The 15747-nt window shown below is 55.1% G+C and overlaps 1 protein-coding gene across 2 annotated transcripts in view; it reads right to left on the bottom strand.

Moving 5' to 3' along the window:
• Nucleotides 1–628: 628 nt before the first annotated feature.
• ZC3H3 (zinc finger CCCH-type containing 3) overlaps nucleotides 629–15747 on the bottom strand; it is a 67257-nt gene continuing 52138 nt past the window's right edge. For both annotated transcript variants that reach the window (XM_019712293.3, XM_074316298.2), the window contains exons 6-12: nucleotides 14694–14736; nucleotides 14456–14617; nucleotides 14288–14357; nucleotides 12193–12324; nucleotides 3565–3719; nucleotides 2657–3000; nucleotides 629–1038 (exon numbers count right to left, since the gene is read on the bottom strand). In XM_019712293.3, coding sequence (XP_019567852.3) covers nucleotides 1007–1038; nucleotides 2657–3000; nucleotides 3565–3719; nucleotides 12193–12324; nucleotides 14288–14357; nucleotides 14456–14617; nucleotides 14694–14736 — 938 coding nt within the window. In that variant the 3' untranslated portion in view covers nucleotides 629–1006. The remainder of the gene's footprint in view (nucleotides 1039–2656; nucleotides 3001–3564; nucleotides 3720–12192; nucleotides 12325–14287; nucleotides 14358–14455; nucleotides 14618–14693; nucleotides 14737–15747) is intronic.

Below are 15747 nucleotides of genomic sequence, written 5' to 3'. Positions count from 1 at the left end.
AGACCTTGGCCCGAGCCTCCAGGGCCCCTGTCAGACCAGACCCTCTCCCAGGCCTCCCTGGGGCCCTCTGGAAACACACCTCCAGCATGGTAAGCATGTGAGCCTGGATGAGCTGCCTCCCCACACCCGTTGTCCCCTGCTGTGGCCCAGCCACTCTCTTGAGATGCCCAGGGAGCTCTGGAGGGAACCTCAGCTTGGGGTACTCTGGCCCCAGCCTGCTGTGTCCGTGTCCCCAGGGCCTCCTCTGGTCCTCTCCACACCACAAATCACACTGGCTTGGCCATGGGGGCCAGGCAGCCCCCGCCTCTCTGAGCCATCTCAGGGAGGCGGGAAGTGAGCCCAGAGGTGGTGCGGGGCTGTGCCTTTGCCCTGCCGTTCTTGTTTAGGTCCAGAGCCAGGTGGGTGGGTGGGAGGGCAAAATGGGGGCCACCGGGCGGGAGGCTCTAGAGCCCCCAGGTTCTGTGGCCAGTGGTGACTCTCTCCAGGACGCCTCTCAATCTCTGGCCTCCCGGCGCCCCCGGGGGCACCCACAGGACCTGTGGGCAGCCTTTGGACAATGTGCTTCCGTCTAAGTTGGTGCGCAGTAGGCTGGGTGGTGGCGTGGCAGGGGTCAGGAAAGCCAAGCAGACACAGGACAGAACCTTTATTGCTGAACACGTGCTCGCCAGGGAGGCCAGGCCAGCAGCCTCTCCCTCAGGCAGGAGTCGGCCACTGCCACACCCATAGTGGGCACAGGCCTGCACCTCTCAGGCAGGAAGGTGGGAGCATGTCCTGGGTGGGAGGCTGGGGAGCCAGGTGGGGAGGTATTGAGACGCAGAGGGGCCTGAGGGCTGGGCCCAGCCTGAGGGAAAGGGTGAGGCCCTGGGCACACACTGGTCAGGGAACGCTGAGAGCCACATGGGCAGTGACGGCCCTGCGGCCCCTCCTCTGGGGCGGTGGCAGGTGGAGCCTCCTTCCTCTCCAGGGACGAGGGGCTGAGGTAGGCACGGGCTGGCACCCTGGGCCCTCACAGACGGGGCTTGATGTGCAGAGGTCTCCCTGTTCCGAGAAGGGCAGAGGTCAGGCGCCAGGAGCCCCCAGCCAGGAACACCCCTCCCCACCGAAAGCTTCCCAGGCAGGAAGGTGGCTGCTGGCAATGGCGGGGAGCAGCTTTGGACAGGCCACCCTGGGGTCCAGCCATTGAGTGGGATGCAGGCCTGGCCTGGGTGCCGAAAAGATGGGTGGGGGAGCAGTGGCCCGCAGGCTGGGGGCCCCTGGGCAGTGGGGGGAGCCAGTCTGTGGGCGGAGCTGCAAACAGCAGGCACAGACGCACACGCTCACACTGCTCACACCGCTCACACTGGAGCACATGTGGTGGCCAGGCCGTGCCTTAGAGGGAAAAGCTGGGGCACGTGTGAACAATTGGCTGGGTGGGGATGGGAGATACCGCGGTCCTGTGCAAGGTGCCAGGGCTACAGCCAGAGGTCAGGAAGGGGCTAGAGGACGGCTCCTGCCCTATGTGCCCCACACTCGGTGAGTGTAAATGCATCTCCCTTCGTAGGTAGCCACCTCACAGGCCGTTGTTCCCGCTAACCACAGATGTGTCTGTGAGGCTGCTGTCCGCGTGCCCCACCAGCCCACCTCTCTTCCTGGGGACCCTGTGAAGGGCTCAGCCGAACCAGAGCCCAGAGTCAGGCCTAGCCAGCCAGGGCTCAGGCCTGCAGTCTTGACAGGCCCCGGCGCCCACCCCTCCTGCTCTGGGGCCCTCCCAAGCCCACCTCCGCCTACCCCTCCCGCTCCCAGCCCTGGCCTGAGCTGGGAAAGAAGGCTGCCTGCTGGGGGCTCCCAGCCAGGGGAGGTCTCTGCAGCCTCCCAGGGCCTCGCCCACCCTGCTTGCCTCCTCTGACTCTGGGGTTGCCAGCCATGTTCCTGACCTTACAAAAAAATATTTAAAAAAGAGGTGGCTGCCTCAGGGCCCCCACCCTAGTGAGCCGCACCCAGGTGGCAAGCTGTGGCCCTGGTCCTGGTGGGCAGGTGGAGGGCCTGGCCGCAGCCTTGCGCCCCCGAAGGGGGCCGTAAACAGGTGGTGTGGGCCCGGCCCCTCTGTGGCCGCGTTCGAGCGTGCTCAGCGGAGCTGTTAGAGTAGGCTGCAGCAAGCATCTTCCATTAACGTTACGACCGTGAAATATGACAATAAAATGATAGCCGTATGGTGGCAAATTTGCAGCCCGCCGAGCTGCGTGGGGTTTATCGTCACTCAAACGCGCGGAGAGCTGTAAAATGTTTACAGAAAGGGTCGTTTGCAGCCATAAAATCCTCTTTTCTCTCCTAAACAAGGCTGAGTGGAACCATTTACCAAGCCCCAAATGTTCATCGGGGAGAGGGCGCATCTGTTCTCTCCAGGAGTGTGCGCTGATCTTCCAGAACAAATTAACAGAAATGGGTGCTTTCTAATTAAATCAGCCCTCAGCTGGGGTGGTCCATGAGGGCGGCCCTGCCCCTGCGGGTGGCAGGTGCACACCTGCCAGCCGGGACAGGGCACAGCAGTGCCCAGCCCACGCTGGGCTCTCCAGAACCATCCAGGCCACAACTGGAGATTCTAACTCGGTGGGTCTGAGGTGGGCACTGAAAAAGAACCCCTGGCTGTGCTGAGCTGGGCTCTGGGGCACCTGCCTACCTGCGTCCTTGGTGGGGATGCTCCTGGGGGTCCGGGCCCTGGGCTGGCCTCCTGGGCTCGGTGAGGAGTGCAGGGAGATGAAGGCAGGCAGCTTGGAGAGGCTGCCAGAGCCCGTCAGCACCGAGGTGGCCTCCTCCTGGAGAGACAGTTCCTCCCGGTCCAAAGACAGGGAGGGGGGAGAGGGAGAAGAGGGGGCGGAGGGGGTGGAGGCCTTCGATGACAAGGGACAGGCTGAAGCTGCAGCTAATGCCCGTGGGGAGCAGGGACGGGAGGCCGGGCCAGCAGCCACAGAGGTGGGGGAGCTGGGCGTCTGTCCGGTGGGGCGCTGGGTAGCCGAAGACTTCCTGTAGGAAAGGGAGGGGAGCAGAACAGTGAGGGTGGGCGGCGGATGGGCGGGGGGGCGTCTGGAGGTGCCTGTCCCCGTGGCAAGGCTCTGGGCCCGTCCCCACCCCTTCCTGCCTCAGCAGCCATCAGCATCAGGTGCAAGGCTGGCTCTGGGCCCAAGGACCGCTGGTGCCATCAAGGGGCCGGTGAGCCCTGGCACCACTCCGAGCCTGTCCTCACCTTCCCAGCCTGCCCTCTTGGTCCACACAGGCTCCCACACTCACGGGGCAGGTGAGCACGACGTGGCCCCCAATGCTGTGGGCACCCAGCATCAGATCCTGCTCTCCTCTGGGGAGTAGGAGCGAAGCCCCCCGCTGTCCTCCATGAGGTGCTCTTGGCTCTGTCCAGCCTGAGATCTGGGGTGCGGCACCTCTGGGGACCATGTGATCCTCAACTTTGGACTGAGGTTCCTTTTTGGGTCTGAAGCCCAAAGAACTGGAGGGGGGTAGGGGCTCCCCCAGAGCGGGAGGACTGCTTCCTGAGCACCTCTGAGTTGACACCCACAGCACCCACATCCCCGTCACCTGCTCCTGGAGGGTATGTCGCTGGGCTCTGGGGCTGGGGCTGCCCGCCGGCTGAGGCACTTCCGGGTGCGGTGGAGCAGCTGGCACTGGGCGGCCCGGGGGCAGATGCCCCTGCGGGAGAAGTCAGGACACAGCAGTGTGTGCTTCTTCTTGCACTGCAGAGGGAAGGTGCAGCTGGGCACGGCCCTGCACTGCTGTGCAGCAGCCGCGCCAAGCAGCCCCACCTGGCCTGCCCCACAGTCCATAAGGTGCACCCTGAGCAAGCCTAGGGCGAGGCTGTGCCAGGCTGGGTGGGGGTTCCTGGGGTGCTAACCCCTCCTCCTGAACACAGCTCACCCATTCCAGCAGAAGATGGGGTGGGGTGGTGGAGGGGATGGGTGGACTGGGGGGCTCGAGGCCTTGGGGAACCTCACTGGGAGGGGTTCAGGCTTCAAGCCCGGGGGTGTGGCAGGTCAGCTGAGGCCACTGCAGGCCTCATCCACCACACCTGTCACGGTGGCTAATTATACCCACGGGGGGCGTGCCATCCAGCAGGTGCTCGGACCAGAGGCCTCAGCTCCCACCTCCCCTCGGCCCGCCTGCCCCTGGGTGGGGGCTGCAGGGCCTTGTTGTGCACCTCCTTCCAGAGAAGGGAGTCCTATTCTCCTCCACCCCCGGCAGCTGGCTTAGTGGGTAGGACCAGGGAGGAGAGGGCCGGCATGTTGCGAGCCCTCTCATGTTGGACCAGGTGACAGGTGGCAAGAGACACAGACCTGGACGAGAACCACCGCAGTTAAGTTGAAAACTGGCCACAGTGCTCGCCCAGCTTGGGGATGACCAGCGGACTGGGACATACCTCCTCCCCGCCCAGAATCTCCCTCCTGGGCTCGGTCCTCAGAGCTCCCAGCACTGGGACCCAGAGCCCGGCCGAGGACCTCATGGAGCGTGCACGCACCCTCTGAGCAGGATCTGGGCTCTGGCCCCATTCTTTGTTTGTTTGTTTGTTTTGTTTTGAATTTATTGGGGTGACAATTGTTAGTAAAATTACATAGATTTCAGGTGTACAATTCTGTATTACATCTTCTATAAATCCCACTGTGTGTTCACCACCCAGAGTCAGTTCTCCTTCCATCACCATATATTTGATCCCCCCTACCCTCATCTCCCACCCCCCACCCGCCATTCTTGTCCCCATACCTGGACCCCCGCTGCCACCGAGGGGCGAGAAGTCCCTCACACTGGTGCGTGGGAGCAGGCTGGAGTTGCAGGGCCCCTGAACACCACTGCACCCCATGCCAGCTCATCCCTGTGGGGGTGCTGCACCCCTTCTGCCCCAAGCAGAAGGCAGGCTCAGGCTTGCTCACTCAACCATTCACTCATTCATTCCTCCCACCAGAGCCGAAGCCCCTCTGCACTGGGCCTGGCCGGTGACAGTGTCCTGACACGCAGCAGCCCCGTCCTTGTGGGGCCCACGCTGAGAACACAGACCTGAAGAAACGCTGAGGTACCAGTGGGGTCTTCTGGGAAAGAGGCTGGTTTGGGTGGGCAGAGGGGACAGGAAGGACCCCTGGGTGGCGAGGGTCCAGCACTGGCCAAGAGCAGACCCACTGCCAGCAGACCCTCCAGCAGCCAGCCCCTGGGCGCTGGCTGCACGCAGAGATGGCCGGGGCGCCTGGGCCTGCGCTGTTCCATGCGGGGGCTGAACGCCACGGCTGCTCTGAGCCAAAATGGCAGTGTAGGCGCAATGGGCAGGAAAGGAAGAACGTAACAGGGCATTTGTGCTTCCTCCTTGATTACATGTTGGAATTTGTGATACACTGGGTTAAATAAAATTCGTTATCACTAGTTTTTGTTTGTTTTTACTTTTTAAGGCAGCTACTAGAAAACTTAAAATCCCACATGGGGTTCACATCTAGCTGACCTACCTACTGGGCAGTGCCCCTGCCACTCAGGCCAGCAAAGACAAGTGGGGAGCCGTGGCCTCTGGTGTCCCCCTACTCGCCACCCCCTAGGCCAGGGAGGCTACAGGAGAGGCTTGGTGGGGAGTAAGTACGGCACCCCATCTGGCACCCTCTTTTGTGTGTGTGTGTGCTTTTTCTCTTTTTGTCTTAGTGAGTCTACACAAGGGTTTGTCAAGGTTATTGATCTTTGCAAGGAACCAGCTCTATCCAGGAGTAGCAGGGACACCCCTCGTCAGGTGTCAGTGGGGGTCCGAGTGGGGAACGTGGACTTCACCCCCCTTGGTGCCTCCTCCCCCTGCCCCCCTATGGGAGTGGTGTCAAAGGAACCAGCTGAAACAGGTTTAAGATCCAGACTCTCCGAACAGCCAAAATGTCCAAGTGTCAATAGAAAGTGACTCATCATACCAAGAGCGACAAAGAACTCAAACTAAATAGAAAAAAGACAACCAATGTCAATGTGAAACACACGATGTCGGAGTTGCCTGAGAAAGATTTTAAAGTAGCATTATAACTGATTCAACACGCAACTACAAATAGCCTTGACACAATGAAAACATAGCAAGGCTCATCAAAGAAAAAGAGGATATAATGGAAATTTCTGAACTGAAAGATACAATAACTGAAATAAAAAACTCAGCATACGGGCACAACAGAATGGAGGGTACAGAGGAAAGACTCGGTGAACTGAAGACAGAACAGAAATTAACCAATCTGAGCAACAGAGAGAAAACAGACTTCAAAAAATGACGGGCACCCCCAGGACCTGTGAGAATACAACACATGACCAAACATTCATGGACTGAGATCTGTAGAAGGAGAGGGGAAAGAATGAAAAGAAATTAGGGCTGAAAACATCCCAAATTTGCATAAAAATCCCACAAGCCTACAGATTCAAGAAGTTGAGTGAACCCCAAATAAGAAAAACCAAAGAAATACACCAAAAATTACACCATAATCAAAGCTAAAGACAAAGAAATAAGCCTCAAAGCAGCCAGAGTGAAATGACACTTTACCAGTGGGAGACAAAGTCAAAATGCCAATGGGTTTCTCATTTGACACCATGGAGGTCGAAGGAAATGGTGGAACACTTTCAAGGGCTGAAAGCACTGTCAACCCAGACTTCTACTGTGTTTCCCAAAAAAGAACACCTAGCCGGACAATCAGCTCTAATGCATCTTTTGGAGCAAAAATTAATATAAGACCCGGTACATCATATCATATATCATATCATATCATATTATGATCTGGTCTTATATTATAGTAAAATAAGACCGGTCTTATATTAATTTTTGCTCCAAAAGATGCATTAGAGCTGATTGTCGGGCTAGGTCTTATTTTGCGGGAAACATAGTATATTCAGCAAAAATACCCTGCAGGAATGCAGGGAAGTCAAGACATTCTAGAGGAAGGAAAACGAAGAGAATTTGTCACCAGCAGACGTGCTCTAATAGTGGCTAGAGGCAGTTCTCTAAACAGAAAGGTAATGATAAAAGATAAAACTTTGGAATAACAGGAAGAAAGACCAGGCTAACCAAAACATGGGTCAACTAGATATCTTTCCTTCTTTTGAGTTTCCTAATTAAGTCTTGATGACTGAAACAAAAATTATCACCATGTCTATTGTGGTTCTAAATGTCTGCAGAGGGAACATTTAGGGCAATTATAAATGGGGGATAGAATAGGGACATAAAGGAAGGTGAGGTTTCTACGTTTCCCTTGAACTGGAAAAGTAACAACAGTAGACTGTGATATGTTGTGAATATACCATGTAATACCTAGTGCCACCACTATAAAAGCCATATAAAGATATACACTCAAAACCACTATAGATAAATAAAAAGAAAATTCTAAAAAGTGTTCAAGTAACCCATAGGAAGGCAGAAAAAATAAAATGGAAATAAAAAACAGAAAGAACAGAAAACAAAAATCAAATTGCAGAATTAAACCCCAATATAGCACCAATTACACTAAAGGTAAATGGCCTAAATACACCAATTAAAAGACAGAGATTGGCAGATTAAATATCAAAACATGACCCAACTATCTGTTGTCTATAAGAAAGTCACTTCAAATATAATGCTACAAATAAGTTGAAAGTAAAAGGATGGAAAGAGATACATCTTGAAAACATTGAACAAAGGAAAGCAGGAAAGTGGCTATATTAATACCAACAAAGGAAAGTGGCTATATTAATACCAGATAAAAAAGAATTAATAAGAATATATTAATACCAGATAAAAAAGAATTAAAAAGAATTAACAGAGACAAAGAGGGACATTTTATATTGACAAAAGAGTAGAGTCAATCCATCAGGAAGACATAGAAATACTAAATTTATATGCATCAAATAAGAGCTATTAAATATGTGAAGTAAAAACTGATAGGTATGAAAGGAGAAACAAACACACAATTATAGTTGGAGACTTCAACACCCCTCTCTCAACAATTGAGTGAACAACTAGACAGAAAATCAGCAAGGATATAGAACTCAAAAATGCCTTTAGCCAGCAAAATCTAATGCACATTTGTAAGACACTGCACCCAACAACAGTGGAACACACATTCTTGTCAAGTGCCCATGGAACATATTCCAAGATAGACCATATCTTGGCCATAAAACAAACCTCAAAAAATTTGGAAGAATTAAAATCATAAAGAGTGTATTCTTTACCATGATGAACTCAAATTAGAAATCAATGATATAAAGATAGCAGCTAAATATCCAAACACTTGGAAACCAAATAAAAGACTTCCAAATAATCTGTGGGTCAAAGAGCGAATCTCAAGGGAAATTAAAAAGACAGAACTGAATGAAAATACAGCATCTCAAAATCTGTAGGACACTAAATTCATACATAAAAAGAAAAATTTCAAATCAATAATCTAAGCTCCCACTTTAAGAACCTAGGGGGAAAAAGGGCAAAATAAACCCAGAGCAACAGAAAGAAACAATAATATTAAGAGCAAAAGTCAATAAAATTGAAAAGAGAAAAACCAATGAAACAAAAAGTTGGCTCTTTGAAAAGGTTAATAATATTGACAAACCTCTAGCAAAACAGATGAAGAAAAAAGAGAAAAGTCATAAATTTCCAATACAGAAATGAAACAAGTGTCACTACAGACCCTGCAGACATCAGAAGGATAATTAGGGAATACTTCAAACAATTCTACATTCATACATTTAACACCTTAGATAAATTAGACCAATTCCTAGAAACACACAATGTACCAAAACTGACTCAAGAAGAAATAGAAAATCTATGAGATTGAATCAGCTATCAAAAACCTCCCAACAGGGTGGCTGGTTAGCTCAGTTGGTTGGAGCACGATGCTCATAGCACCAGGGTTGGCAGTTTGATCCCCACATGGGCCAGTGTGAGCTTCGCCCTCCACAACTAAATTGAAACAACTACTTGACTTGGAGCTGATGGGTCCTGGAAAAACACACTTAAAATAAATTTAAAAACAAAACAAAACCTCCCAACAAAGAAAACCCAGGACCAGATGGCTTCACTAGTGAATTCTAGTAAACACATAAAGAACAAACACCTACTGTTCTCAAATTCTTCCAAAGAACTGAAGAGCCAAAATAATATAAGGCTAGATGTACCCTGATACCAAAACCAGACAAAGATACTACCAGAAAAGGAAACTACAGATCAATATTCCTTGTGAACACAGACGTAAAAATCATGAAGAAAATACTAGAAAACTGAATTCAGCAGCATACTAAAAGGATCAGACATCATGACCAAGTTGGAGTTATTCTCCGAATGCAATGATGGTTCAACATCCAAAAATCAATCAATGCAATTGTGGTTCAGCGTGATCACTAAGACTGACTGACCACTTTCACAGAACGAAGAAAAATACATGGTCATCTCAAATGAGGCAAAACTGAGCTGACACGATTCAACCCCTTTTTATGATAAAAACACCGAATCAACTAGGCGTAGAAAGGGAACCTGAACATGATACAAACCGTGTAGGAAAAGTCCGTAGCCCAGATGAACGGCGAGAGCCTTCCTCTGAGATGAAGAACAAGACAAGGGTGTCCCTTTTGGCCGCTTTCATTCAACACAGTACTGGAAGTTCTGACCAGAGCAATTAGGCAAAAGTAAAGAAATTAAAACAAAATAAAAGGCCTCCAAATAAAAAGGAAGAAAATTATCTCTGTTAGCAGATGAAGAATCCACAAAAATATTTTTCAGAGCTAAGAAATGAATTCAGCAACATTTCAGGATATAAAAGCAACACATAAAAACAATTCTGTGACTGTACACTTGCAATGAACAACCTAAAAAGGAAATTAAAAAACAATTTCATTTTTAATAGGAATAAACTTAACCAAGGAGGCAAACGACGTGTGTAGACACTGGAAACTACTTAACATTGCTCAGAGGGGTTAAAGAAGGTCTAACAGAAACACATCCCATGTTCAGGGATCGGAACACTCAATGTTGTTAAGATGGCAGTTCTCCCCAAAGTGATCTACAGACTCCACGCAACCCCTACCAGAATCGCAAAGCACCCCCAAATAGAAATAGAAAAACCCATCCAAAAAATTCATAGGGACTTGCAAGGAACCCCAAACAGGCAAAACCATCTTGGAAAAGAAGAACAAAGTTTGAAGGAGTCACATTTCCTGATTTCTAAACTGATTATAAAGCTATGATAGTAAACACTGGTATAAGGAAAGACACATAGACCAACGACTAGAACAGAGAACCCAGAAATAAACCAACAGATTCTTGACAAAAGTGCCAAGCCAATCAGTGGTGCTGGGGAAACCGGGTATCCACATGCAAAGCCTGTCAAAAGGCTGCCACCCACAGCAGCAGGGACTTTTACATAAAAGGAAACCGAGGCCCAGAGGGGTGGGGCACTGGTGTGGGATCACAGCTCGAGTGGCAGGGCTGGAGTTGGACTGGGGTCTGAGCCCCCACCCCAGGGCCCCCTCTCAAGCCCACTTCCATGCAGCCCAGAAAGCCTCGCTGGGGGAGAGAAGGGGGGCGCCTGTGGCCTGGCTGGGTGGGGGCAGGTCCTGGCCAACACCTACGGGGTGAAAAACTGAAGGCCTTCAGCTCGAGGAAGGACAGACAGCATGGGCAAAGTTAACAGGTGGTGACAGACAGGGACATGCTGTCTGTGATTCTGAGACCCAAGAAAGACATCCAGAGGACACAAGAGCTTTTGCAAGGCAGGACAGGCAGGGGACAGAGAAATAAGGAAGTCCTGGGGGACAAAGGAGTGAGGGGATGGGCTGCAGAGGGGCTGCTGTGTGGACCCCTGGTGGCTGTGGAGCACGTGACACATGGGTAACTGGGAGGGGCTGGAGCAGGGACATCCTCCGCGCACACAGGGAGACAGGGAAGAGAAAGCGCTTCGTTAGCGTGCCACTTGGAAACCCAGAAGGGACGATGGCATCAGTGTGTGCAGACAACGGGCACAGTGGCTACTCTCTCACACATGCACTGAGCAGAAAGGACACCCATGGGGCAGCTTGGCGGGCATCATGTCAAATGACCAAGGGGAGCCCACCACTAGCTGGCTGTGGCATCGCACACCAGGCCGTGTGTCGCGAGTCCCTGGAGTCTGAGAGCGCAGCCTGCAGGCCTTTCCGGAGGAGATTTAGCCCCAGCCTATACTGCTCCCAAGAAGAGGGACGTGCCTCTTTAGCAAGGTTAACAATTCCGCTTGGTTCGTGGAATATCGTGGACTCTCTGGGGCCCATTGGAGGACTCGTGCTCCAGGCGCCAGGTGCCGACTCAGCACTTCCCCGTTATTTAGAGAACACAGTTAACCCTCGGCAGCCCGGCAGCTGCTGCTGCGCCCGCCCGCCCACCCGATGGTCTGGCCTGCTCAGCGCTTTCCCATCCATAATCACCAGCTGCTATCCATCATGTGACAGCCACACCGAGAGAGGGGCGCAGTAAGCACTTCCTTTAAGAGAAGAGAACTTAAATATCGCTCTGGTATTTCCCTGAAATTGGAATATTTTACAATCATCGCCCATGGCCTCTGTGGGGGTCCCGCCCCCCCACAAGGGCCCAGGTGTCCTTCAAGGTGACACGCCAGCTTCGGTCAGGTCCCCAGGTCTCAGCCTGGCAGCCGGAGGGGCTCTACCAACTGCAGAGGGTTGTGACGCGGTCATGCTTCCCCTGGGATCCCTGAATTGTGATCCCTGGAGGGCCTGGGGGGCTGGCCCTGCACTGACATTTGCTCCCCTTGCCCAAGGCCCAGCTCTGCCGCCCTGGGCACCTGCAGTGGAAGGCCCATGTCCTCAAATCCACTGGGGTCCCCAATCCAGACTGCAGGCCCCTGAGGCAAGGCGGTCATTCACAAGTGTTAGGGACAGGGTGCCAGCGGGCCAACCTGGGTGGTGAGTAGGCTCCTTCTTGGGGTGACAGGGACTAACGAGGCCTGTCCATGGGTCCCAACCCGGGACCACCTTTGTCCATGCAGCCCCCATTCCCCGCAGGCCTCCATGGGGACAGGGAGGGGTGACAGGACATCATTAAGGAGGAAGGGGCCAGCTGGCTCAGCTGTCAGGAACTCCCACAGCTGACAGGTGAGGCAACAGGCGGCTTAGGGCCCCGCACCACCCAGTTCCCCAGTTGCCGGCGCCACCTGGGGGCTGCAGGTGCCAGGGCAGGCACTGAGGAGGCTAGCCCGCCGCACCCCTCACCTTCGCGCCCAGCGGACAGTAGCCTTTGAGGAAGTCAGTGCAGACCTCGGCCTTCCGGGACACGTACACGTGGCTGTAGGGACAGTTGCTGTTGCTGCAAACGCCCTTCAGGAAGTAGGAGCACACGGGCATCTGTGGGGAAGGAGCGGTGAGGGCTGGCAGACCCCCCGCAGCTCCCCCTCCCGTCAGGCACCCCCCACTTTATAGTGGAGACACCAGGACTCCAAGGCCAGGCAAGAGCAACACAGATCATGGCGGAAGACCCTCACCAGGGTGCTGCCCCAAGGAAGAAAGGGACTTGGCAGCAGGAGCCAAGTGCACCTGCGACCAGGCCAGGTGAGGGCTGCCCACTGCAGAATCAGACCCTGGTTTCCGCAGACGGCGAGGTCACCAGGCAGGGCACAGCTGCCCGTGCACAGACAGGACGAGGACACGGAGGCACGGCTGGCTCCAGCCCACACGTGCTGCCACCAGTCTGACCCTGCTCTGAGCCCGCCCAGCTTCCAGGCTGCAGGGCCACGTAGGATGGGCCAGGTGGGCCTGCAAAATCCCACCAATCTTCTAGCTGCCTGATGGGAGGGCAGCTAGCAGGGTCTGTGGGCTGGAGACCTGACCCGGCTGGTGAGTGAAGCATGGGTTGTGGGCTCGGTGGGCAGGGAGCCGCCTGGGAGGAGCCCAAGCCTGGGCACTGACCTCAGGCTGGCACTGTGGAGGCCCGGCTGGCGGGGGCCGGCTCCAGAAGAGGCAGCGGGCTCAGGGGAGACCTCATCGGGGACAGGGAGCAGGAGCCTGGGCAGGGCTGTGTGGCCCCAGCAGTCCCTGGCACCCAAGTTGGGAGAGGGAGATGTGTAGCCTATCTCCTCCCCATTGGGGGAAACTGAGGCCTGCGGGCCAGCAGGAGGGTCTCTGAACCCTGCCCCTCCCACAGGGAATGTACCTGCCACAAGGGTCACCCCTGCGGTCTCACCCTCCTGGGGCCTTCAGGGTGGGGCTGGGGCCGCTGGCCCTCCTCCTCCCTCCTCTGTTGGGCAGCCCCCCCGTGGTGGGTCCCCACTGGCTGGCCCTGGGCTCCTCACTGCACTTTTCCGGAGGGCGGGTGTGGGGAGGCTGAGGAGGAGGAGGGAGAAACTAGAGAAACAAAGGGCGATCTCTGTGCTGGAGTTTATCTTTAATTGTCTTTTAACTGCAGCACGGAGGGGAGAGGGGCCGGCGTCTGCACACAGCGCCTTTAATGCGCTTTTGATCTAGAGCCCAAATTAGCTCTAATAAAAAGGGTAATAAAGCCAACTGCACGCCAAACGGAAGTCCTCCGCCTGTCAGCACGGCCACTATCAAGAGAAAACCGCATTCTCATTTCAATTAACCTTGTTTGCACCCGCCACGTCCGCACAAATAACAATAACGTGAATTCAGGGGCTGGGGGGGCGTTCTCGTCAGACAGCCCAGCCGGCCGTGCGGCTTTGGAGCTCAGAGCTAATGAACCCGAGACAGACTCGACGTGACTTTCCAAATTGCTCACAGCAGAGTCTGGAGCTCTGTGAGGGAGAGAAATGCTGACTCTTCCCAAGTCCCTCAAGGGGAAAGCTGTTGCAGCAGCACTGCCTCTGCCCGTGGGGACGGGGAAGGCGATGGGTGCTCGGCTCCTGGGCACCAGCCCGTCCTGACCCGACTTCACAGTTCCCAGCCCTGCCCTCCCAGCAGGCGCTGGGACCACAGGCCCTGCCCTGGCTGCCCCCACGGTGGGGGTCTGCGTGATGGGCTCCGCTCACTTCCCTTGGCCCACACAGTTGGATGCCTCCCTGTCCCTCTGTGCCTGGGGGCCTGCGGCCTTCCAGCCCACCAGCCCACAGCTGCCCCTCACCAGTAAGCGGGAAGGCACGTGGCAGGGGCTGGGGTGGAGGCCTTCCATGTGCCATGTGGACACCCTCCAGGTCAGCTGGGGTAAGAAGCAGCTGAGCGGAACAGCCCCCATGTGGGGACAGAGGGGCAGAGCCTTTGGGCCACACCCCTGCTCCTCAGGGAGAAGTTGGAGGGGACAGGTGCCTGGCAGGGACCTCGGGGGAACATGCCCAGGCAGCCCCAGGCTGGCACTCACCTTCTCCTTGGAGACCTGGTGGGAGAATGGGCAGGTCCCGTCTGTCTTCTTGCACGTGCCCCGGACAAACCTGTGTACGCGGAGGAGAGGGTTTGAGGGGAGGGCTGCCGAAATGGGCGAGGGCTCTGTGCACCCCCACCAGCCCCCGAGGCCCCGCCGGGCGGTCACCTGGTGCACACGGCCACCTTCTCGGGGTCGTGGATGTAGGGGCACTGCTCGCCGCGGTTGCACCTGCCGAAACGGTTGTAGTACATGCAGTATTCTGGCTCCTTCCTGCGCCGCTTCTGCCTGGCCTGTCGGACGATGGCCAGACTGCGCTGCAGGGCCCGGCTGTGGACACACGGACACATGAGGGGCGCGAGGCCCGGGCACACAGGGCCCTACCCGCACAATCCCAGGGACATACCTGGCCAGGGAGCGGCTGCAGCTGCTAGCAGGGTCCAGTCGGCCTGTGGGGAGAAAGACCACAGGCCAGGTCAGCCAGGCCACCCCCATGGGCTCTGCCGGCTCACCTGCTTGGCGCAGGACCCCCTAGAGTCCCTACCCTCAGCTCAGGCACTGCTGCCCCTCCGCTCGGACTGGGTCTCTGCCAGACCCCTTGGAGACATAGTGCTGAAGACAGAGTGGAGCCCCCCACCCTCCATGCAGGAAGCATCTGTGGGGAGGACGGCCAGGGCTGAGGGACCAGGTCCAAGCGCACGGTTCCCCAAGGCCACACAGGTTGCTGGCCACTGGGCTCACCACAAGGCAGGGGGTCCCAGGAACAGTGGGAAGGGGGGCATCCTCCTACTTCCCTCTGCCTGGAGCACAGCCCAGGGATGTGGGACCTGAGTGGGTCCTGAGGATGCCCCCTGACTTTGCAGTATCCAAGAAAGGCTTTTCTGTATTTAAAGGGTTGTAAAATGGAAACAAAAAAAGAAGCAGCATGTGGCCACAAAGCCTGACATCCTCCTCACGCCAGGCTCGGAGGGAGCAGTGCCCACCGAGGCCCGTGGAGGCCCTGCCAGGCACATCTGGCTCCCCGGGGGGCCCCGACAACGCCCACTCCTCGTAACTGTGGAGGTGCCTTAGGGCACGCCTCAAAATCAAGCACGGAGACCAAGCAAGGCGTCCCTGAGGTCACCAACTGTGGCCAGAGGGAAGCTGTTCACCAAGTGGCCAGTGGGGACAGGAAGAGCGCAGGGGACACTCCCCGCCAGGGCAGCTATGCTCAGGTGGTGCTGTCAACGCCTGCAATCCCCCAGGACCCGGGAGGGCAAGACACAGCGAGCGCCTGCTCAGGACAGCCACCCAGGCTCCCCAGCTCATCACACGCCCATGTCACCCCCCACACCAGATCCAATTTCCCACAGGCAACTGCTGAAATGGATCTGGTGGTAGGAGGCAGAAGTGACATCACTCAGAAATTCTAGGGACCTGAGGCGATGACAAAGCACCCAGGCTTTAAAGGGACATCCCCA

The sequence above is a fragment of the Rhinolophus sinicus genome, chromosome 6 (assembly GCF_057876585.1).
Source record: "Rhinolophus sinicus isolate RSI-liver-muscle chromosome 6, RSI-T2T, whole genome shotgun sequence".
NCBI lineage: Eukaryota > Metazoa > Chordata > Mammalia > Chiroptera > Rhinolophidae > Rhinolophus > Rhinolophus sinicus.
The sequence above is the reverse complement of the archived record's forward strand: the minus strand, read 5'-3'. Positions and strand labels throughout refer to the sequence as shown.